The 25,524-nt window shown below is 34.4% G+C and overlaps 1 protein-coding gene across 1 annotated transcript in view; it reads right to left on the bottom strand.

Annotated features, from left to right (window-relative positions):
* Nucleotides 1-25,524, bottom strand: part of ADAM18 (ADAM metallopeptidase domain 18) — a 146,156-nt gene that overhangs the window by 69,412 nt on the left and 51,220 nt on the right. Inside the window, 5 exon segments of the mRNA XM_015076048.3 lie at nt 1,472-1,577; nt 5,063-5,261; nt 7,632-7,727; nt 17,540-17,723; nt 21,165-21,301. Of these exon segments, the coding sequence (XP_014931534.2) occupies nt 1,472-1,577; nt 5,063-5,261; nt 7,632-7,727; nt 17,540-17,723; nt 21,165-21,301 (722 nt within the window).

Raw genomic sequence — 25,524 nt, 5'->3', positions numbered from 1 at the left:
CAGTCAAGATCTTTTACATTATGCAAATGGATTCATTTCAGGTAAAGACTTTGAGACAGGCAATTTTTTCTGCTCCCTCTGCGCTGAGTCCTGTGGTATAGCCTCCTAAGAGCTCCTTCTTTGTTTGCAACAGTCTTCTGGGACTTGTGAATAGAAGTTCCTTTGGCTATCAGAACCAGATGATCTGGGGACTTGTCCCTTGGGCAGCAGTGCAAAAGTTGGGGAACAGACTTATGTACACATTTCTTGCAGGGAGATATTAGTGACTTAGAGTGGGCTACAAGGAATTGGCAAAGGAGGTGTCCATCACTTTCCTCAGTCTCTGGGAAGGATCACAGCTGTCTCCTTAGAAGCCTAAGCCTTAGGTGATAGCTCTCTAAATATGCAGCCAGATCCCTTTCAGGGAAAGGGCTGGGATAGGGAAGTTTTGCCTGCTTCCTTTCTCATGAGCCTTGGAGGATATGTGTGACATGTGCTTAAATTCCTGTTAACAATCATTCCTTTGTTTGTCACAGTCTTGTGGGTCTGTGGACACAAGCTTTGTTGGCTTTCAGAACTACATGTTTTGTGATCCTGTCCTTCAGAGAAGTGTCTTAAAATGTTGGGACACTAAATGTGGGGTTGAAATCCTTTGTTCCTCAGGAAGAAACTGGTAGTTGGGATTTCCTTTCCAGTTGCGTGGTTCTGTGCCAGTTACGTGTTTTATGGTGAGCGTGTGTATCTACCTGTTTCAATGTGAGTATTTTCTCAGTTGCTCAATGTGTAGGAGTCCTTCTGGTGTTTTTTGGACTTCTTTTAGAAGTAATTGCTTCATGTGTACATGAAGATTCAGTGTGTATATGGTAGGAGTAAAATTCCAAAGCCTTCTATGTTACCATCTTGGTCAACCTCTTACCTGTTATTTTTTATTCCTTGGTTTTCAATAGTCCCATGAAATTCAGGAAGTATTTGTAATGGATTAAGCTCTCCCTTATTGGATTTCATAAATCCCTTAAAAATATTCCAGTACTTCCAGTTTAGTTATTGATAGGTACTGCCATGTGTTACATATCAGTATTTTGGAAACAAATAACAACAACAACAACAAGAAAAACTTTATTCCTTTCAATAATCTCATGTCTCAAAAATCAAAGCACTTGCTTTAGGATCATTATCATATATCAACTTAATAAAAAAACCTCAGTTTTAATTCTCAGTTTAGTGCACAAGTTTCTGATTTTTGGTGGTTTGTGCCCACTTCTTACCTCTGGTAATAAGCATCAGCCTTTTTTGTCTAGTTTCATCATTAGAACATATTAGAGAAAAAAACAGGCAAAAAGAAAACTGAATTACATAAAAGAACAATATGTGCAATGTTATTTTAAAATATTCTCCTGATACACAATTTACTGACCATTAGTCTTTAATGTCTCTTAACAGGCAATATATAATTCTTATGACTTAATAAAACAATTATTTTCTATATACATACCTCTGTTCACAGGGCAATGGTTGAGAATTTTTAAAACCACAGTTTCCAAATTTATCACGCAGAGAATTGATTTCTTTGTAACAGGCAAACGGAGCACCTTGAGCACCTAAAAATGCAAACACATCTGTTAAATTATTATTATTAATCTAAATTAAATATTTTTTCCATAAAAAACTAATGAAACTCTTATTGCATAAACAAAAAATCATGAGCTTGGTCATACTTTTTTCTGTGTGTATCTTGTCAATGCAAGTAGAAAGAAACAATTGTCTTAGCTAATAGAAAACAGAAAAAAATTATATCTATTGCAGTAACATTATATTATTATTAACAGTAATTGGCTGTCCCTTGCTGTGGGAATGTATACTGCCTCATCCAATGAACATTAGACATGACATTATAATTTGAAACATGTCACTTATGGGCAGAAACCTTCAGAACTGAGTGTCAGATCCTCTTCTCTGATGGAGGATACGCAATGTTTTAAGTAGATGTTCACCTGTCACTTTGGGTATCATAGTGAAAGCAGTGTGGAGTAGCAGAATAGTTGTATTGGATATCTTAGATGTTTTAGGGTTCTTTCCATTTCATTAAACACATGAATTGGTACTCAAAAGTGGAGTTCCCCGGTAAAATGTGTCTAAAATATGTGGCATTGTCATTGAAGCCTGGTAGTAGGTGGTAATAAAATTACTATCATTGGATAAAGAAGACTAATGCATGCTATGGGAGGATAAAACACTTGAACAAACTCTCTTCTCAGCAATTGAAAAGGAAATCATAGCCTTAATAAACTTGTCTTAGGCAAAGAAGTAGGGAAGCAGAAACTATCTTGGTTACCATTGGCTACATTTGACCAGAAGGTAAAGGTACTCAAGAAAAAGATAAACTAAACTCAGAAAAGAATCTGTTATTTCAGAGACAGTAATTAAAAAAAAATTGAGAAAGCCTAGAAATATGTCCATCCTACAGCATTGGGGTGGATAATGATGGATGCTGGCTGATGGAAACTAGCCAAATTATTATGCTTATTTGATTGTTCTGTATCTCTTCCATGATGGATGCTCATTGGTGGGTGTTAACTGGTGGATTAAAACAAAGACCTTCACATTATTGTTCATTTCCATGTGTCTTAGCATATATTTCTATTCCAGAACTCTTGCCTCTAATCTTCTGGTCTTTCCACACCCAGGCACCTCACCAACAAACTAGGCCCTTTGTCATTGTTCAAGAGAATATCTATAATCTACTTCTGGCTATTTTTCCTTCCACAGAAACAAATGACCAGATGGTCAGTATCTTTCTTTCAAGGCAACCTCCAAAGTGAGGCTGCAGTATAGCTACTGCTTTTTCCCCCACTTATGACTAGTGACTGAGCCAACACATCTATAAAGCAAACATAAGCTTGTTCTTCTAAGTGTAACTTGGTCATTGTGAAACCCCATGAAATTTCATAGGTATGAGCTAAGGGAGATGCAAAGGATCTTTTTGCTTGTGCTTGAACCCAGGTGAATGAATGACTTCCATCTACCTGACCATTTAACTTAGTTGGTCTGATATAACAAAGCTTATACTGTATAGTTCTGAACACATGGGTTTTTGGTGTCTGAAAGTCAGATTCTTCATCTCTACAAGAGTCAGTAGTGTGCTCAGAGTGGTTTTGTCAAAGTGGTATCGTTCTCCAGTTTAGATGGAACAATCTTGCTCCATAACCCCAGAGAACTGCTCTATTACTCTCCCAAAGAGGCTTGGTATAAGTCCCATATAGCAGTTTTTCTCATGACCCACACCTCTAATATTATTGGAGCTGCTGTGTTTTATAATTCAGAATGCAGGGCTTCTTGCGTTGCAGCTTTGACATGCTGCAGAACCCTTTCCTGCTTTTCACATCACTCCACATTAGCAACCTTTCATGTCATCTGGTAAATGAAATCAAGCAGTACTTCCCCATGTGGGATATACTGACTCCAGAACCCAAAGAGGCCTACCAGGTGGTGTGCTTTTTTAGTTAAATGAGATGCAAGATACACACCATTTGGTTTTACTTTGCAGGAGACGTCAGATAATACCTCTGATCACTGGATCCTTAAAAATTTTACTGATGACAAATTCCTAAACATTTTGAAAGTCTGTCTCCTGCCCTTTATAGAAAATGTGCATTACTTAATCCTCCAGCATTCTAGCAGTGCTTTTCTTATTTAGCTGGATTAGAACAAAATCATTGATGGAGTAGAAAATGTGATATATTTTAAGATGTCCACATCTCTACAACTTTATGATTGGCAGCAAAACTCAACATTAATGTCATTATCCATTCCATGTGAAAGCAGACGGTTGCTAATTCTTTTTTTAAAATAGAAACAGAAAAGAATATATTTGCCAAATCAGTGGCTATACTCCTACTACATATGCTATCCTGCTCTATCATAGACACCACATCTGGCATAGTGGGTGCAATTAATCTACTGCTTGTCTGCATTTGCAGTGGAATGCTATCATCTTCCAACACCATCTGGTTTCTACAAGAATCATATTGAATAATTAAATATATATACATATATATACATGTATATGTATATATATACTGCTAACCACCTCTGCATCCTTTAGATTTTTAAAGGTAGTATTAATTTCTGGTAGGAGAGAGTTACAGAGGCTTTCTCCATGGCCTTATCAAATAGCCCAAGGACATAATTATGGGACTGCACAAACTATTAATATGTCAAACCTGATGATATCCTCTAGGACTAAAAAATAATTGCCAAATGGATTTGTGGACCCTGTGGACCCATTGTGCACTGAAAGTTGTCAAAGATTCTATTCCCTTGGTAACTTCAACATTTAAATCTCAGAGTGGGCCATTGTTTCCATCTTTCTGGAAACAATCCTAATAGAAATTTTTACTGTCTTCTAGGATCCTTGCCAGGGTGTTAAGTCTTATTATCTTAGGAGAGTACTTCCAAAATAATAAACTCTCTCTTATCCAATCTTATGTTCCCCTATCCAATGTTATGATCAAGCACTCTCAGAATCCAGTTCCATGTACACTCCCTTGATTCTGGCAGTAATTGCTGTCTAGGACCTGTAGCTCTATCGGGGTATATTTCCTTTACTCCCTTATAAATTCCAGCACATCCTGGCTCTATTTTGCTGTGACTTGAACTTGACTTACAGTTAGTGGCCAGGACAGGTAGGAGAGAGATCCTGATGGGGATACAATTTGTGTTATGAGTGACAGGTTTCCACATTATCTTCATATAATGGGAACATACTTATGTCATTTTTAATTGGTGCAGGTGGTGGTGTGAATGATCAGTGCTGTACCATTTTATAAATTCAGTAGTTTCAGAGAAGTCTGGAGGCTAAAATTAGAGAGAACACATTTTCAACTGTTCCCCTCCTAAGCATAGGTTTCATTCTTCTTCCAACCAGAACCTTAATTATGGAAAAACAGACTTCACTCAGAATTTAACCTCCTCTGAAGTTCCTTCAACTTGATAATTAAGACTTTCTCTAACCTTCTATTTGATATATCCCTATATAGAGGGATTCAAATTTAAGGTAAAAGAAATATATAATAAAGAGCAATACCTTCTCCAAATACCTGGGCACACTGGTTATCAGTAGTTTGGCATCGTCCATTATAACAATATGCAGTTCCCAACCTACACAGCTGACCATTCGACGCATAAGTGTCAGGAACACAATTACTAGAGGTTCCATTGCAATATTCTGTAAAATCACATTCTTGATCAATACTCTTTCTACAAGGAGTGCCTGCTAATGATATCTAGGAGGAAAAAGAAAAATAAAATCATATTCTATGAATAACTATTCTTAGTGAAGAGATTTGTCATATAAAATATACCTAATTATTTATATTTAGGAGAATCACAGAATTCCCAAGGCTGTGAGTTATCTGATGAAAAAGTCAAGTACAGTGTTTATAAATTTGCACTTTGTAGTTCTTTCTTTTCAATTGGTTGTTATTAGCATTGATGTAAAATACAATTTCAGAAATTTTCTCTTTTGTATGAAGACTTTGTACCATCTGTTTTAGTGATGAGGAGAGACAAAAAGGATTTAGGTGTTTAAAGGAGCTGCTTTTAATTAAGACCTTGGATTCTGTAAGAAAAGTCCCTTTAGTTTTTACCCTTTATCCCACAATCAAATACCTGGATGTCTTGGGCTGCATACTTACCCCTCATGTCCTTTTCTCTTAACTGTCAGAGATGTGCCTCTAATTCTGCCTTCAGTTGTAAGCTGGTGACTCTGACATGCTTAGTTGTGGTTGTTGCATACACACTTGTGAGTTAGCCACTGTTTGAATGATGCTGCTTTTAAGAGCTTTTTCTCTCTCTTTTAGTTTATTTATTTTGAGAGAGACAACGTGAGTGGAGGAGGGGCAGAGAGAGATGGGGAGAGAGAAATACCAACCAGGTTCCGCACTGTCAGCACAGAGCCCAATGCAGGGCTCCAACTCATGAAACCATGAGATCAGGACCTGAGTCAAAAACGAGAGTCGGGCTTTTTACCAACTGAGCCACCCAGGCGTCCCAAGAGTTTTTCTTTTTAAAATTTTTTAACGTTTATTCATTTTTGAGAGATGAAAGAGAGACAGAGCGTGAATGATGGAGGGGCAGAGAGAGAGGGAGACACAGAATCTGAAGCAGGCTCCATGCTCCGAGCTGTCAGCACAGAGCCTGATCCGGGGCTCAAACTCACGAACCGCAAAATCATGACCTGAGCTGAAGTTGGCCACTTAACCGACTGAGCGGCCCAGGCACCCAGGGGTTTTTTCAAGGTACAGGAGATTTTTGAAATTTCAGGTAACTCGAAAATTTTCAACTTTTTATTTAAAAGTCTTTTGGAAAGGCTGAAACAAAGTGAAAATATACAAAACGAATCATTTTTGCTTTGCAAAAATTCACACAGGTGTTTACTATTTATTCTGTAAACCTCACTGTTTATAAAAGTTCAGTAACACTTGAACTTGAATTTGTCTAACACTGTAGGGATTCTGGTTTCTGCCATATCTTTGTACATTCTAACAAAGTTATATGGAATGTTTGTGAGTTAGTTTCCATACCATCAAAATGTACTGCCACTCAAGACTGTAAAGAAAGAGCACACTTTTTGGAGGGTTGAATAAAAAGCCAGTTTGCATATTTTTAAATAATAAATACCTATTTAAAAAAAACAAACAAACCAAAAAAGAATGGGTTACTGACAAGCACCACAACATGAATGAAACTCAAATGCTATTATGATAACATGCCTAATTACAATGTTTACATATATGATTCAATTTGTATTTCTGCAAAAAGAAAATTACAGATGCAGAAAACAGATCTGTAGTTACTGGGGTCTGTGGGTGGAGGTACAAAGAGGCATAGGGTGACTTTTTGAGAGTGCTGATGAAATCACCTATCCTTTGATTGTGGTGCTAGTTATAAAACTGAATGTTTCTTATAATACTCAGAAGTATTCACTAAAAGAATATTCTCCAAAAAATAACTTTCTCTCTTCTCTTTGGTTAATATCTGACATTGTTGTTTTTAAGATTACCATTTGAATAACTACATTAGATATTGTGCTAATTGTTTTTATTTGTGTTTACCTTAATTACTGCAGATGAAGTACACACACTGGAGTACAACTCTACCTCCATTATTGTAAATTGCCTGTAGAGCCCCTTTGCCTGTGAGTCTGTGTGGGGGGCGGGAGGAAGGGGAGATTTGTCTTTCACTTATCCATGTCTGAGAGTTCTTTGTATATCCTATACACTACACATTTTGTCTGCTGCAAAATTGGCTTATATTTCCACAGACATTTACCATTTATTTGACTTCACGATTTCCTTGAGAGTTGATAATATTTTGATCTAGTAATGTATATATATACTTTCTTTATGTGATGATTTAGAAGATGGTAAACTGTGGTTTCAACACAACAGAATAATCAGTACCTATCTGTGATGTCTTCTTTAATTCATAGTAGTTTTCCTTTTTACTTGTGGTTGTTGATGTGCTCTCCATTTTGTCCACTGAACCACTTCTATATTCTCTTTATCAATTCCACATAAATTTAATTAATTATTAATCATGATCACATCTATGATCACAGCTTAATTTCCTTTTTATAAATATTGGAAAATTACCTCACATTTTGATGTACAGCAGGGTCCAGAACCACATTTTGCTGAGCTTTTCAGTTTACATGTATGAAAATCACAGCACTTCTTAAATAGACATTCCTAAAATTTCATAAGAAATATTATTGTAGTTCAACCACTTAACAGCTTTAATTTATTAATCTCAACTTCTATTTAATACACTTATATGTTCAACTTTTCAGTTATACAATGTAGTTATATTCAATGAAATTTTATTATTTTATTATTTCTAGAATGTCCAAAAGAACATATAACTGTAAAAACTAAGTAACACCTAAAATAGAAGTTGATCAATAACATTATCTAAAGTCATTGGAAATTAATTCATAAATTACCAACATGAAAGTATATCCTTGAGGAAAAAAAGTGTAAGCTTCCAAGAGAAGACCTTCCCCAATTTGTTTTTACTGATTGGTTTACTAAGGTTTCATTTTGTGAATAAAATTAAATAGAGTTAAGCAATAGTTATGATAAAAAACAAAGTTAGTATAGTATAGTATAGTAATCATGTGTCATGTTTTGTTTTACTGTAATGAAGTTAATAAAATGGATATGTTAATAAATTTATATATTTTACAAGTAAAAGACAGCAAACTTACTCACATTGGGTGATAAATAAATAATAAACTAAATATTGCTTCCATGTAAATAAATTGCATTTATGCAATTCTTTAATATTTTTATATTAACACTTTCTAAAAAACCAAACATTTTCTATTTACTCAAAAAACAAGTTTTAAAGATATTGTCATTTATTATGGAGGTATGATTATTCTTTACTTTTTTTTTAATGTTTGTTTATTTTTGAGAGAAAGAGAGACAGAGTGTGAGCTGGGGAGGGTCAGAGAGAGAGAGAGGGAGACACAGAATCTGAAGTAGGCTCCAGGTTCTGAGTTGTCAGCACAGAGCCTAATATGGGGCTCAAACTGTGAGATCATGACCTGAGCTGAAGTCAGATGCTTAACTGACTGAGCCACCCAGGCACCCCTGATTCTTCTTTATTTTTAATATTCTTTTTGTTTCTGCTTTTTCACGTGTCTATGTGATAGACATGCATTTATAAACATTCCCACCCTAGAAATAATATAGAAAATATAGAATAAAAATTGAAGTTGTTGTTATACTCCCCAGATTCTCCAGGAGTAAGTTCAATATCATTATGTGTGTGTGTGTGTGTGTGTGTGTGTGTGTGTGTGTTCTTTCATGGACAGTAAATGAAGATGCTCTCCCAACCATGTTTATCAATACTAATTATGACCAAATCAGTTTAACTTATAATGAACTAATGGGGAAATGGGGGTCTCATATTTTTGTTATCATTTGTCTAATTAATAGTGAATGTGAGTGAATTTTCATTTTGTACAACCTTATGAATTAAATAATCATTTATTTTGACCACTTTGAGCATTATGCATAACAGGTTTGTTTTTCCCTCTTTTCCTCACTAAATAGTGTGAACAGATTTTACATAGTACCCAGTTATCCTTTCTCCATTCTATGTGTTTATTTATTTATTTTTTAATTCAAATTCAAGGTAGGTAACATACAATGTAGTCTTGGCTTTAGGAGTAGAACCCAGTACTTCATTTCTTACATATGACACCCAGTGCTCATCCAGAAAAGTGACCTCCTTAATGTGCATCACCTTTTTAACCCATACCCCCACCCATCTGTCCTCCAGCAACCCTCAGTTGGTTTTCTGTACTTAAGAATCTCATGGTTTGCCTCCTTCTCTGTTTTATCTTTTTTCCTTCCCTGCCCCTATGTTCATCTGTTGATTTTCTCAAATTCCATATGAGTGAAATCATATTATATCTTTCTCCAACTGACTTATTTTGCTTAGCATAATACACCCTAGTTCCATCCACGTTGTTGCAAATGGCAAGAATTAATTCTTTTTCATCACCAAGTAGTATTCCATTGTATAAATATACATCACATCTTCTTTATCCATTCATCAGTTAATGGACATTTGGGCTGTTTCCATACTTTGGCTATTGTTGATAGTACTGCTATAAACTTTGGTGTGCATGTGCCCCTTCAAAACAGCACTTCTGTATCCTTTGGAAAATACTTAGTAGTGCAATTGCTGAGTTGTGTAGTTCTATTTTTAACTTTTTGAGGAATCTCCATGCTTTTTTCCAGGGTGGCTGCACCAGTTTGCATTCCCACCAACAGTACAAAAGGGTTCCCTTTCACTGCATCCTTGTCAGCATCTGATGTTTCCTGAGTTGTTAATTTTAGCCATTCTGATAGGTATGAGGTCATATCTCAGAGTGGTTTTGATTTGTATTTCCCTGATGATGAATGCCAAGTATCTTTTCATGTGTCTGTTGGCCATCTGGATGTCTTCTTTGGAAAAGTGTCTATTCGTGTCTTCTGTCCATTTCTTCACTGGATAATTTGTTTTTTGGGTGTTGAGTTTGGTAAGTTCTTTATAGATTTTGAATACTAACCCTTTATCTAATATTGCAATTGCAAATATACTCTCCCATTCCGTTGGTTGCCTTTTAGTTTTGTTGATTGTTTCCTTTGCTGTATAGAAGCTTTTTATCTTGATGAGGTCTCAATAATTCATTTTCGCTTTTATTTCCTTTGCCTCCAGAGACGTGTCAAGTAAGTTCCTGCGGCCTAGGTCAAAGAGGTTGCTGCCTGTGTTTTCCTCTAGGATTTTGATGGTTTCCTGTCTCAAATTTAGGTATTTCATCCATTTTGAATTTATGTTTTGTGTATGGTGTAAGAAAGTGGTCCAAGGTCATTCTTCCGCATGACGTGGTCCATTTCTCCCAGCACCATTTGCTAAAGAGATGGTCTTTTTTTCCATTGGATATTCTTCATGCTTTGTCAAAGATTATTTGGCCATATGTTTGTGGATCCATTTCTGGGTTCTTTATTCTATTGATTTATGTGTCTGTTTTGTGCCAGTATCATACTGTCTTGATTACAGCTTTGTAATACAGCTTGTGATGCCTCTAGCTTTTTCTTTTTCAACATTACTTTGGCTATTCAGGGTTTTTTGTGTTTCCACACATATTTTAGGGTTGTTTGTTCTAGTTCTGTGAAAAATTTTGATAGGGATTGCATCGGTGTAGATTGCTTTGGGTAGTATCGACATTTTAACAATATTTGTTCTTCCAATCCACGAGCATAGAATGTTTTTCCATTTCTTTGTGCCTCTTTCAATTTCTTTCATAAACTTTCTACAGTTTTCAGTGTACAGATCTTTTACTTCTTTGGTTAGGTTTATTCCTAGGTTTTTTTTTTTTTTTTGGTGCAATTGTAAATGGGATCGATTCCTTGATATCTCTTACTCTTTTATATCTTTATAGATATCTTTATCTGCTTCATTATTGGTGTATGGAAATGCAACCAATTTCTGTATGTTGACTTGATATCCTGAGACTTTACTGAATTCGTGTATCCGCTCTAGCTGTTTTTTGGTGAAGTCTTTTGATTTTCTATGTAGAGTATTATGTCATCTTCAAAGAGTGAAAGTCCAACTTCTTCCTTACCAGTTTGGATGCCTTTGCAATGGGCTTTCTCCCTAAGATCAGAAACATGACAAGGATGTCCACTCTCACCACCTTTGTAATAGTACCAGAAGTCCTAGCCTCAGCAACCTTCTATATGTTTATAATATTTGCTTGCAGCCTATTGTTTATCTTATTAATGGTGCCTGTCATTTTGTGAAATTTGTAATGTTCTTCTTGATGATTATTGGGTTTTATGTCTCCTTACCATGACCTCCATTATAAAAAGACTTATCAATACTTCATATTTCAATGCTAGTTAAAACATACATATTTATTTTTTTCTGAAATTTATCTCTCTATATTTTGTGGAAAATTCATTCTAATATTTATTAATTGTCATTATATTTGTGAATACAAGAACGAATGCACACATCTGCATGTATGTGGGTAGGTTCATAAAACAGAGCTTCCATTTGTGAAAAATGAGGGATATTTATGAAGATATAAATGTCCATGCCATTCTACCAAAGACCTCCTGGAACCTATCTGTAGTTGAACAAGTTGGATTCATTACTACTGTCAGCAAAAGAGGACATACACCATGCGAAACTATTGTAGTCCTCAGTGAGAGGATGTAACTACAGGATTCAAGCTTGTGTAATTTGAGGGGATTTAACAAATCTGGGCTTTGCCACATTAGATGCTGTTAGAAACAAAGGGGTACATCTCTGAGTATTCTAAGAATTCTTATCTAGAAGAGGAAACTACAACAATACTAAGTCAAAATTGGTAAAGGAATAGTAATTACTCATATTAGCCAGGATGGGAGGGTGTTTGGTCATTTCTGTGACTTGAAAACTTTTCAAGTTTTACTTGTATTCAGACATAGAGAGTGTCCTTGCTATTTTTCTTCATCCATCATGATCACAGACATTGCACTTTTATGAAATTGTTTATGTTCAACAGGAGACCCACACAGCCTATCCGTGTCAAGCCAGCTCCTAGCAACACCAAGGCTCAGCTGATATTATTAGGCCAGATCCTGCATGTCAGGGGTTGCTTTTCCCTTCCTTATAGGCACTGCACTGGATTTATAGATAAACCCTTATGACATTAACCATTTCCATACTGAGAATAAATGTTATATATCTATATAACTTGTACATGTTTAGATAGTTAAATTAATTGATTATATATATATATATGTTGATATATAAATAGATACATATATATAAATGTCAATTTTCACTTCTTATTCCAATGGCCAATACCACATTGAATGAAATTAAATAGCGTCATAGTATGTTTGATGATTGTTAAGGCAAGATTTCCCTCAAACCAACTCTTTTTCTAAAAAGCTACTTGTATTCTTCTATAGATCCCTTTAGGAAAAACTTTCAAATAAACTCTCCAAGTAACATTATTCCTAATCAATATTCTAAATATACTTATCCTTATACATTGATAAAATTGATATATTATTATAAGGATAATTACACTATCCATGCAGTCATTGAATCAATAAGCATTTATTGAGTACTTTGTATGTATCAGATACTAGTCTTGTGATCAAGCAATGGTCAAGATATGGACTATATTCATTTTAACTTTCTGTAATTTTTTGGGTAATAACACTTCATTTTAATTACTATGTATGTATGTTTATGTGTGCACATTTGTATGTTGAATTTGCTGTGGATGGTAATTGTCCCAAATTATTAATATGGATGCATAAACTCATTTAGTTTTTATTTCTAGATGAAAAAAATGAGTATATCACTTTTTTCTATAATTTAGAAAATATATCAAATTAGCATAATTTCTTTTTTTTAATTTGAATATAGTTGGCACACAACATTACATTAGTTTCCAGATGTACAAGATAGTGATTCAACTTTTCTATACATTATGCTATCCTCACCATAAATGTGGCTACCGTTTGTCACTATACAATGCTGTTACAGTATCACTGACTGCATTGTCTATGCTGTGCTTTCATTAATTAAAAAAATCACCAGCAGAGCCATGTGGTGTGGACTTTTCTTTGATGAGGAGTTTTGAAAGTATAGATAGGATTTCTTTAATATATTTTTCTCAATAATGCTATTCACATTTTAAATTTCTACTCATGTTGGTTTTTGTAAGTGCTTTTTTCAAGGAATTTGTCTATTTAATTTAGGTGGTTAAATTTACTAGTATAATGTTCATATCACCTTACCATTTTAATGTCATATTATATAAGATCTATATGATGTCTCATCTTTAGTTACTGTTATTGTTGAATTTTTATTACTGTTAATAGGGGCATATCTATACCTATATCTATATCTATATCTATCATCTGTCTATCTATCTATCTAAACAACTTATATTTAGTTAATGGATGACTGAATGAAGAATATGTGCTAACCTTGGATCCATTGAACCTACTGTGAGGTGGTCTTTTTCAAGGGCTCCAGGTATTACCTGGATTCTCTATACACTCACCCTACTCCTTATGGTGTTTTGGGTCCTCTCATGTGAGTACCATGAGCAAAGATTCTGCATGCAATCATCCTATATGATCTGGGTATTTCCCATTCCCCAGTGTATAGTTAATCCAGTAAAAGGCTATAGGTTACTCTATTGGAGAGGGGAATGACTGAGGAAAGTGCTATTTTCTATCATTACTGGAGATTGCAGGATTTCATCGTCTATCTGAATAGTGAGCTCAAACTCTGATACTAGCTTGGGTCTGGAAATGTAGCAAGAGACTATAAATTTCCATTTGTAGCAATTGGCATAAGTCCTCTGCTTTTTCTTAATTTTTAGTTATATAAATAAAGAAATATGGTAACTGGTGACCCAGATCTTTCTTAACTATTAGTATAAATCCATGCAGCTCAAAACCATAGTTTCCATCTATGCTTTTCTTCCCTTTATGCTAACTACATCCATTTGGCTGTTATTGCTAAGTACTGCCACTTGGCCTCTGCTATTTTGGTATTCAATGATCCCTAGTGACACAGGGTGCCCAACTCTGTAATGGTGCTTCCAATAGTCAATCCCTATCTATACAAGAAAGCTACCATTCAACAATACTTGGACCTTCTTAGTAGCACATTTTTTCATTGTTTTACTGAAAGCAGTATCTGGTGAGCCACCCAAATAATTGGATGCTAGATTTTTTATTCTTACATTTTGTTATAATATGACCACTATTCTGAGTTTTTGAGACCCTTCCATATTTCTATATTAAGGTAGTTCTGGCAATAAAAAAATAATAAAACAGTTCTGGCATATGAACCTCATTTATTGTGGGCCAGACTGCAATGTTCAAAGATTCATCCAGCAGCAAATCAAGACTGGCTCCAAATCTCCTTGCCTAATAGATCTTTATTCGGTAGAGATTATCATCCTATCAATAAACCCTACCCTATCCAGGCCTATATTTAACGCTGTGAGCCAGCATTTTTAGCATCTATTCATGGCATATTATCCAGGTTTTTGTACATACATATTAACAAATTCTACAAATTCTTAAAAAATAATCTCTTTATCCTAATAGCAGAAAGTACTTTCTCGCTCGGGCTATACTTAGATTTGATGCAGTCTAGAACCAATGAGGGAAGGCAGGGACAGATCTTGAAAAGAACAAGCATCATCTTGTGAGACATCCATCGCTTGTGAACACATCTTTGTGTGGTCTCTAGGCAATGTGAAGCTACCTTCTTCCACCATTGAGCTAGCAGTGACTTCCCAGAACAGAGATTTCTGAGAAATTTGAAGGTTTAGGTTTCTAAAGTCCATCATTTCAAATGTCCTGAACCTATAAATGAGTACATTTTGTTATCTGGCCAGCAATACATCCACTTTCATAATCTTACCCTGAGTGTATGCTTCCTAGGAAAACTTCTGGTACCAGCTGACTTGGTTTTAGTTCCCCAAGAAACAGACCACTAAGCAAGGATGCAGACAAGTACTTTATTTGGAGAGTGTACTAGCTCCGTAATGAGGCTGTCACAAATTACCAAAAACCTAGCAACTTAAATAATTATCTTATAGTCTATAAATCAAAAGTTTAAGTACATAAACTAGTCCAGATCCTCTGCTTATGGTATCACAAAGGTAAAATCAAGATGTGAATAGGGCTATGTCCTTATTGGAGGCTTTGGGAAGGAATTCACTTCAAGTCTCATCCAGATTGTCTGCCCAATTAAGTTCCTTGTGGTTATAGTACAGGGATTCCTGTTTCCTTACTGGCTATCAGTCAAGGGCATGTTTTCTTCTCCTAGAAACTAATTACATTCCTTCTGTGCTTCCATGTTCCTTCCTTCAGCAACAGCAGGTTGGGTCCCTCTTTCCAAATATTTTTGAGTCTTCTGCTATTTCTGTGACTTCACTTAGAGAAAGCTCTCTGTTTTTAAGGATTCATTTGATTAGATTGGACCTACTGAGATATTCCAGGATAATGTCCCCATCTTAAAGTCCATAACCTTAATAACTTCTGCAAAGTACCTCAGTAATATAACCTACCACAATTCAAAGGATTAGAGTGAGGACATCTTTGAAGGTCTATTCTACCTACCACCAAAACACTAAGAGCAAGATGGGAGCAAGATGTTAAGGAAGGGAAACAAGCCAGTACATATAGGTTTGTGAGTTGCTTACTGCTCTCTTAAGCTAAATCCCACAGGTACTTCTAGGAAATGATATAAAATAGGGGGCATCAAAACATTTTATGTAAAGAGTGAAATATCAACTATTTGCAACTTTGCTAAAATAGTGCACCTTATGGCTTCTATTGCAAATGTTCAACTCTGCCATTGTAGCACAAAAGCAGCCATAGATAATATGTAAATGTATGGGCATGGTTGTCATTCCGATAAAGTTCCATTTACAAAAATATGTAGCAGCGAAATTTTGTCCACTGGCCAGTTTGCAGAACTCTGATACTGAGCATATTTCATAGAATTTCCTTGTAAGAGTCAAGGAATCTGAGGCAATTATCCACCAAATACCCTTCATAATTATTTGAGGGTTAATCGTTAGCCCCAAGTGCACTAAGTCCACCCTGCTAAAAGCTGAGCATGCTACTGAGACCAGAGGAGGTACTCCAACAAAAAGTCTTAGATACTTGAAACAAATACTCTCTCCAGGAATAGTCAATGCTGAGAAGATACTGGTAGGCCACTGACAGTGTCTGTTGTAAGTGACAATATGTCACAGCTGGTAGCTGTGGAAATTCACAATGTGCAGACCTAGCTCCAGATTCTGTTGCTTTATTCTATCCTTCATTAAAAATAACCAGGTTTTTTTTTGTGGCAATTGGCACCGTATCTAGGAGGATGTGAATACAAGATGAGCATAGTATCACTAATTAGAAAACTAAGATGACTTTAGAAAATCTGAGATAACTGGAGGGGTGCCTGGGTGGCTCAGTCAGCTGAGCATCTGACTCTTGATATCAGCTCAGGTCACACTCTAATGGTTCATGAGTTTGAACCCCACATCAGGCTCCATGTTGAGTGTGGAGCCTGCTTGGGATTCTCTCTCCCTCTCTCTGCCCCTCCACTGTTCTCTCTCTTTCTTTCTCTCTCTCTCTAAAATAAATAAAATGAAAAAAAAAAGAAAAAAGAAGAAAATCTGAGATAACTGGAAAGCCTACATAGACACACACACACACATATATATATATATATACACACACATACATATATATTAATGCTGGAGAATAGTGGAGAATTAAGATAACTTGTAGAGATTTAATATTATGTAAACAAATGGTGGCGTACTTTTTGTAGATGGATAAGAAATTCATGTAACTTCTGGGGGACTAATAATTAAATTTTATTTTATTCAAATAGAGGGGAATTATGACATATTATGCAATAATGCTATTATAATAATGTTATTATAATTAATATGTATAGAATATTTGGTTGACGAGACTGTGGTAGGCTGGATATATATATATATTTAGAAGTGAGCAAACAGGACAAGTTTTTGATCATCCTGAAATTGGAAATGCAATGCTTGAGGATTAAGAAAAAAACATTATAATGTTTTACCATTCTTGCAACCAAAAGAAAGGGGAAAATTTGAAACAAACTCAAAAGAAGTTTGTAGAAAAAACAGAGACTGGGGCCACATACATTAGGAAATAAGTTGTGGATAAAAAGCCATTTGTTCAGCCTATGTATGCAAAACCTCTTCACTGGCATACTTGGGAACAGTGTGTACAAACCAAGTTTTCATGAATCATTTGTCTTCTCAATTGAAGAAGGATGGAAAAGCAATTCATATATATCCTAACCACTACTCACTTTCATATCCAAGTTCCATATTGAAGACATAGTTGCATATATAATTCCAATACCATGAAAACCACTTATTAGAAATACAAGAAATTGTGCTCAAATTCCAATCTTTACTGCTTACCTCTTCGCTTCCACAGTCACATTCTTCATTAGGTTCCAAAATCCCATTACCACATACTGATTGATTTTGGTATGATGGTTGCAAATTTGAAAAGTTCTGAAGACATTTAGCCTCATACTTTGAAACAAAATTTCTATAGTCATGCATGCTGCAGTTGCTAAAAATCTTTATACCACTGGAACCCCTACAATGAAATAATAATCCTCAGGTAAATAAACCAGGTTAATAAAAGCCCATCTAAATGATGTTCCATATATAATGATATGAATTGCAAGATGGCTTAAATGAAAAAGTTGTGCCTTAGCAGAGATGAAGTCAAACATGATTACATTTTAATTTATCACTATTAATCTTTAATATTTTTAAAATGGCATTGAAAATGTATCTTTACAGGAAAGCAGTAAAGTTTAATGGTTAAATATCCACCTATCTATCATCTATCTATCTATCATCTATTATCTACCATCTATCTTTCTACCTGATACTCTCTTCAGTCATATATCCAAAGTTTTCTTCTCTCATTTCAGTCAGATGTCTACTCACATGTAACTTTCTAAAGCGGTCTTTCTTGATGTTATATAAAATTGTGTCCCTTCCCACATTCTCCTTCCACTGTCATTATTTATTTTTCTACATATATTACTCTATATTATTGTATCATGTAAAAATAAGCATATTTGTATTTTTTAAATCTGTTTTTATATGACTTAAATTTTGCACTAAAATATAAGTTCTGTGAAGGTCTTTATTTTCATGTTCACAGCTATATTTTTAGTGGGATATCTAATATATATGTGTAATAGATCTCCAATATATATTTTAAATATACTGTGTAAAATATTGTCTACTGGTCTTCTCAGCCAAGCCTGTCCCATCCACTATTCTCAGTTCCAGGCAACTTTAATCTTCTAGTTTCTCAAGATGATAACATTGGTGTAATCCTGCATGAGACTGCATGTTGGAATGGTAACATTTTGAATACATTGAATTAAATAAAATATATTAAAATATATTAAATATATTATATATTAAATATTTATTATATGTTAATAAAGTACATTAAAACATATTGCTGCAATTAACTTCATCTGATTAAAAAAGGTTTTAATGTTTGCTTATTTTTGAGACAGAGAGACAGAGTGCAAGTCGGTGAGGTGCAGAGATAAAGGGAGACAGAGAATCTGAAGCAGGTTCCAGGCTCTGAGCTGCCAGCACAGAACCCAACATGGGGCCCAAGCCCACAAGCCATGAGAACATGACCTAGGCCAAAGTTAGACACTCAACCAATGGAGCTACCCAGGCGCCCTATGATTTTTTAAATGTTTTAATGCAGCTACTAGAAAATTTACAATTACATATGTGGTTTACATTTAATTCTATTTCACAGTTCCCCTCTAAGCAATCATGTCTGAAACAGTAACTCTTAAACAGCTATATCTGTGATGAGTGATGTTCTGGGTTGACTCCAGAGCCTCCAAGGAAAGAAATGTATAACTGCTAAGGGTTTGGAGTTGGGAGAGTGAGAAAAAAAGGCATGCTTTAGCTTTCATTGATATACTCATTTGTAATGGAATCAATAGGGGGAAGTGTGAAGACTGTCACAAGGAAAAATATTTAAGCAATTTTGTCTATTACTTTTAACTATTTTGTTTCAATAGACATCAGTGCCACTACAGTTTTGCAGGCTACTCTTAGGCAGAAAGCTACAAATTTTGAGCACTGATATCTTTGTACACAAAATTAGCTTAAAAATAGACAGAGACCTAGGTTCTTTTCTACTTGGACCACATGCTTTCTGAGTAAAAATTAAGTGTTAGTTAGAACTTGAAGCTTTCAGGGGCACCTGGGTGGCTCAGTCAGTTAAACGTTCGACCTCAGCTCAGGTCATGATCTCACAATTTGTGAGTTTGAGCCCCGCGTTGGGCTCTGTGCTGCCAGCTCAGAGCCTGAAGCTTGTTTTGGATTCTGTGTCTCCCTGTCTCTCTGCTCTTCCCCCACTCATGCTGTCTCTCTCTCCTTCAAAATTAAATAAACATTACAAAAAAAAAGAACTTGAAACTTTCACTTAAAACGTGTACAAAGCAATTTGTTAAATCTCTGCCTAAAAGATGGCCATGAAAAGGAAGAAATGAATGTATTAGCCTAAGTATATAGAATTTTAATAGACCCAGACATTTCAAAGTAAGTCTTAATCGATTGGTTTTTTTGTGGGGAAAGTTACCACCGAGGTCTAAAGACAACTACAAAATAAGTTGAGTTAAAGCAGCTGTTTCAAAGTATTTTCATTTTTTATCCCAAACTCCAAGTGTGGGCTTGGAAACACTGAAAACGTTATTTCAGAGAAACACAGCTTTTCCTGCAACCCTAATTCTTTTTGAATCCCATGGACATTATTAACTTGGCAAAACCTCAACTATTTACTTTCTTTACTTATGCGTTTGATAGCTGAAATTACATGGGCCAAAATAAACAAACATGCTGTTTGAATTCATATTACTTTTGTAATTACTAATATTAAGTATCCATTCAAAAGGCCCAACAATCTTATCACATTCTGAAGTCATTTCTAATTTCTAGTCTCCAAGACATGTGTTTCATGTCTTTTATCCAAGCTCTTATGCTCCTTATTCTCAGCTTCCTGTCGGAAGAAATTGTCCTCATCTTTCCACCTCCATTAACCAAACTACCTACATCTTTATTTACTCTGCTAACATCTTATCACAATAATTGAGTATACAAAGCTCCAAAAAAAAGCCAACCTATGAGTGCCTGTGCAGCTCAGTCGGTAAAGCCTCAGAGTCTTGGTTTCGGCTCAGAGCATGATTTCACGATTTGTGGTTTCAAGAGCCCCATGTCAAGCTCTGCACTGACAGTGCCTGCTTGGGATTCTCTTTCCTTCTCTCTGCCCCTCCTCTGCTTTCTCTCTCTCTCTCTCTCTCAAAATAAATAACTAAACATTAAAAAAATAAAAATAAATAAATAAAAGCCAGCCCCTGTACTTACGCACTAGATTGTATCCTAATGTACTCAGTGATTTTGTTAAGTCTTCATTTTATCCAGCATCATCACCCTTTCCTTCTTTTCTCTTTATTTCTTTGTCTATAGATAATGTAGTTCCTCTTATCTTAATAAAATTTTTAATGCTATTATTGTTCTAATTGTATTATGACTCTGCTGATTTATGTATGTAGTCAATCGTAATATCTATAAATAAGGACAGTTTTTTTTTTTTCTTTTTCAAATGTTTCCTCTTTTTTCTTTCCCTTAAAATTCTGGCCAAAGCTCCCTGGACTATATCACTGAGGATAATTTTACATATCTTTGCTTTGAATGCCAAATGCTATAACAGCCAAAACAATAATAGTACCATGTTTATATAGTATTTCAAAGTCTTTATAAATCTTAAAAATTTCCCTCTAATTCCCTCAGGTATTTCTTAATCATGATATTTACCACTTTCCTGGAGTTTTGTATCACTTAGACAGATTTATTAGTAGGAAAATTCTTCGATACCTTTCCAATTTTTGACGTGGAGTGGAATATAAAGAATAAAAAATTCATCACATCTTGTAAACAACCTAACATATATATATGTAAAATAATTAAGAAGAAAAAAAAACCTTACACTGCTTTATGATTCATTATGCATGTAGCTCTTGGACAAGAACATTTATTAATATCATCATATGTTAATCCCATTTTAAGGCCAAGTAGTTGAGCTATAATAACTGAAAATCCCTCCAAAGTTACTGCATCTGGATACTAAAATAAAGAAGATTGAAGGGAAAACCATCATATAAGAAGTTAACAAAAGCAAGTAATAAATTAAATTAAAGCATCTTGTTCCCATAAAATTTTATATATTAATACTCTTTATGTTAAGTATATTTTACAACATTATTTTGATAAGTCATTGACAGGACTATCCATACTGGTCATTTGATTAAGAACAATGCAAGAATGTAGGGAATGATAAAACTACCAGTATTCTCTGGTTTACAATTTGACACGCTCAAATTCTATAGCCATAAGCACACTTAGTATTTCCGATGCAATCAACATAAAACACATTTGTGTAACTTTTCCATTAAATCAGTTCATCCAATTAGTAAATATTAACTCAGTGTACACATGTGTCAGGCACATTAACAGAAGATGAAAATGTAGTGGCATGCATGACAGAAATGGACATTGTTCACATGAGGAGCTTCCATTACAGAAAGGAAGAAAGAAAATAAACAAGAAACCTAAAACAAACTTCATCAATACAAATCGATCACAGAAAGTATTATGAAGAAAATGAAGTACTCCAAAAGAAAATTCTGAGGAGGAGTAGAACCACTTAAAATTTATGAATTAATATTTAGTCTGAGGTGTAACACTTGGGAAATGACCCAGCAATATACACAGGAGTAAGGTATTTGTATGGAAGCTCATTAAAAGGTTGTAGTATAATGGATGAATTTTAAAAATAATAACAGAAATTAAAGATATAGGCAAAGCTATGGTAAGGACATTTGGAATGAGAAGTTATTTTAAAAAGGTTGCTGGCAGTACAGAGTCGCATTTCACATTACTTAACTTTTGATAAGTAAATTGTGAAACTTTTCTCATCCCTTTAGTCATCACAAGCAAAATTCTTAGAGTTTTTCTTATTTTTCTACATCAGTTGAAATTTATGGTGAATAAGATTTAAGTAATTCATGCCTAAAAGAAAAAAAAAAGATTGTACATATGTATGTGCAAGTGTGTGAATGAAAACATGGAAAAATCAGTTAATAGCTAATAGTTAATAGGTACCTTTTCTTTTTACACTATAAGACTGAAGTATAAAAGAAAGGAAAAAATTCCAGTAACAGAATTTGAAAGACAGATAAAGCCACAGCAAAACATGAAAGGTGATATCAAGCTGATCATCAGATTTTAAGACAGGTTGTTAACAACCATAAGCTGGCCTTTTAATGCCAGCTCAGAAAAAGAAAACATGCTCTTGTACTTCCATAATTCCACAGTTGAGAATGAATCCCCTCTATAAAGTCACACAACAAGGGGCTCCTGGGTGTCTCAGTCGGTTAAGCATCCAGCTTTACCTCAGGTCATGATCTCAGGGTCTGTGATTTCGAGCCCCGTGTTGGGCTCTGTGCTGACAGCTTGGAGCCTGGAGCCTGCTTTGGATTCTGTGTGTGTGTGTCTCTCTCTGACCCTCCCCCACTTGCTCTCTGTCTCTCGCTCTCTTTCAAAAATAAATAGACATTAACAAAATTATAAAAAATAAAGTCATACAGTAAAATAAAATAACCCAGTAGCTATATTGTGCAGGAAGAGAAGACAATTATACAAAAAATTCTTAACAGAAATAAAAAAAGAGGACATCACTGTAGAGCTTGTTGATTAAAAGGAGCTATGATGTACAAAAGAAGGAAATTGTACCCTTATCTTACACCATTCACAGAAATTAACATGACATGGATTAAAGATTTACACATAAGACCTAAAACTGTAAAAGGTTTAGAAGAAAACATAAGCAAAAATCGCCTTCAAATTGGTCTTCGCAACAAGTTTTGGGTTTCACACCAAAAGCACTGGCAACAAAAGCAAAAATTAACAAGTGGTGTAACTACTGGAGCAACCCACGTGTTCACTGATAGATGAACAGATAAGGAGTATGTGATATGTGTATGTACAATGGGATATTATTCAGCATATAAAAGAATGAATCTTGCCATTTGCAACAACATGGGTGGACCTAAAGGGTATAATGCTATATAAAGTCAGTCAGGCAGAGACAAATATCATATGATTTCTCCCATATATGGGATTAAAATAAAACACAACAAAACAAATGAATAAGCAAAGAAAAAAAAGAGACAAAAAGAAGTCCTAAATATAGAGAACAAACTCATAGTTGCCAGAAGGGAAGTTTATTATTTATTTTATTAAAAATAAAAAACCCATAGAACTGAAATATAAGTAGAAAGGAGGCAGGATATAAGTTCAACAAATAAATCAAGTGTATTTCTATATATTAGAAATACACTAGAACAACTGAAAACTGAAATTGAAAACACAATTCTATTTACAATTTTCTCTTTAAAAAGTTAAAACATTTATGTATATGTATCAGTTTGCTGGGGACTCCATAACGAAGTACCACTACTAGGTGGTTTAAACATCAATATTTTTTTCTCATAATTTTAAAGGCTGAACATCCCAGATCAAGATGCTGGCAGGGCTGGTTTCTAAGTCCTTTCTCCTTATGTCTTCATATGGTCTGTTCTCAGTGCATATCTTGCCTCAATCTCGTCCTATAAGAGCACCAATCATATTGACCTGATTTTCATTAATTACTCCTTTAAAGGCCTTCTCTTCAAATACAGTCACATTATGAGGTACTGGGGGTGGGATTTCAATCTATCAATTTGGGGAGGATATAAACCAGCCCAACAAATGGTAAAAATGAAACAAAACATGTAAGGAACTATATGCTAAAACTTAGAATATTTTGAAGAAACAAATCAAAGAAATCCTAAAGAAAGTGAGAAACACCGCATATTCATGGCTTTAAAAAATAAAACAAAGTGAAGATTTCAATTCTCCCCAAATTGAACTATAGGTTTAATGCATTACCTAATAAAACAGCACTATGTTTTTAAAAACGGTTTTGAAATTTCAGTGGAAAGGCACTGAAATTAGTATAGTGAAAATAATTTTAAAAATAAGAATCAATTTCTGAAATTTTAAGCCTTACCACATATTTAGAGTAATCAAAACAATGCAATATTGAAAGAAGACAGACAAATAGATTGATGAAACAAATAAAGTCCAGAGATAGACCCAGATAAGTATGCTCAAGTGAATTTTGAGAACGGTGCAAAATTTCAAGCAAGAGAGTATCTCTTCAATAAATTATGTTAGAACATTTGGAAACCCTTAGTCAAAAAAATTCCTAAAAACTTAATAACTTATATCTCACTCAGCACATATTATTAATAAAAATAGGTCTTATTTCTAAGTGTAAATGGTAAACCTATAATAATTTTAGAAAATGAGTGAAACAGTCTCATGATTTGGGTAATGTACTATGGTTATTGAACAAGTTTTCTTTGGGGAAATCTGAATAAAGGGTACATAAAGACTGTTCTACTGAAATTCTCATGAGTCTTATTTTTTTGCAAGAGAATAAGCCTAAATAACAAATAACACACAGAAATCATAGCATTGTAAGATCAAGCAGTGAAATTATTGAACACTATCAGAAGAAGTAAATCCAACTGTCAACCACTATGAAGTGTCTCCGTATCTGAGGGGAATTTAAGAAAACTTTCAGGTGAAAGCAATGCCAGTTTTTTATTAGTAACAAATTATTAGTAGCAATTAATTTTCATACCTAGATTTTAGTGAAAGCATAATTTGCTAGAACATCAAAAGAACTATTCCATTTAAACTTTTAAGTATTATGCTATAACTAGGAAGAATGAAGAAATAAATTAATGAAGAAATAAATTCCTACACAAATTAACCAAGGCTTGAAAATCAACACTTAAGAACATGAAAGCAGCAAAAAATAAATGACAGATTACACAAAAACAAACAATTCCATTATTGGTTGAATTTTCATAAATAACAAGGAGGGAAGAGTGTGAAATACATTTTAAGTACAGAAGGAAAAAGATTATCATCCCCAAATTATAAATCTGGCAAAAATAACACAAAAATTAGATTGAATAAAGATATTTTTACATAAAAAACTAAAGAATTCATTGCAAGTGGACATGAACTACAAAAATCGCTGGAGAAAGAGATTGAGGTTGAAACTAAATGATTCTAGATGAAAACTTAAATCCTCAGATAATTAAAGTATTGGAAATGATAAATACATGGGTAAATACAAGAGATTTTAGGTGGCTTAGTTTTGTTAAGAGTGCTATAACAATTATTAACTATTCAAGGGAAAATGAATAATATTATCTTGCAGATTTTTATGT

Source organism: Acinonyx jubatus, chromosome B1, assembly GCF_027475565.1.
Source record: "Acinonyx jubatus isolate Ajub_Pintada_27869175 chromosome B1, VMU_Ajub_asm_v1.0, whole genome shotgun sequence".
Taxonomy (NCBI): domain Eukaryota; kingdom Metazoa; phylum Chordata; class Mammalia; order Carnivora; family Felidae; genus Acinonyx; species Acinonyx jubatus.
This window is presented reverse-complemented; position numbering and strand designations above follow the sequence as displayed.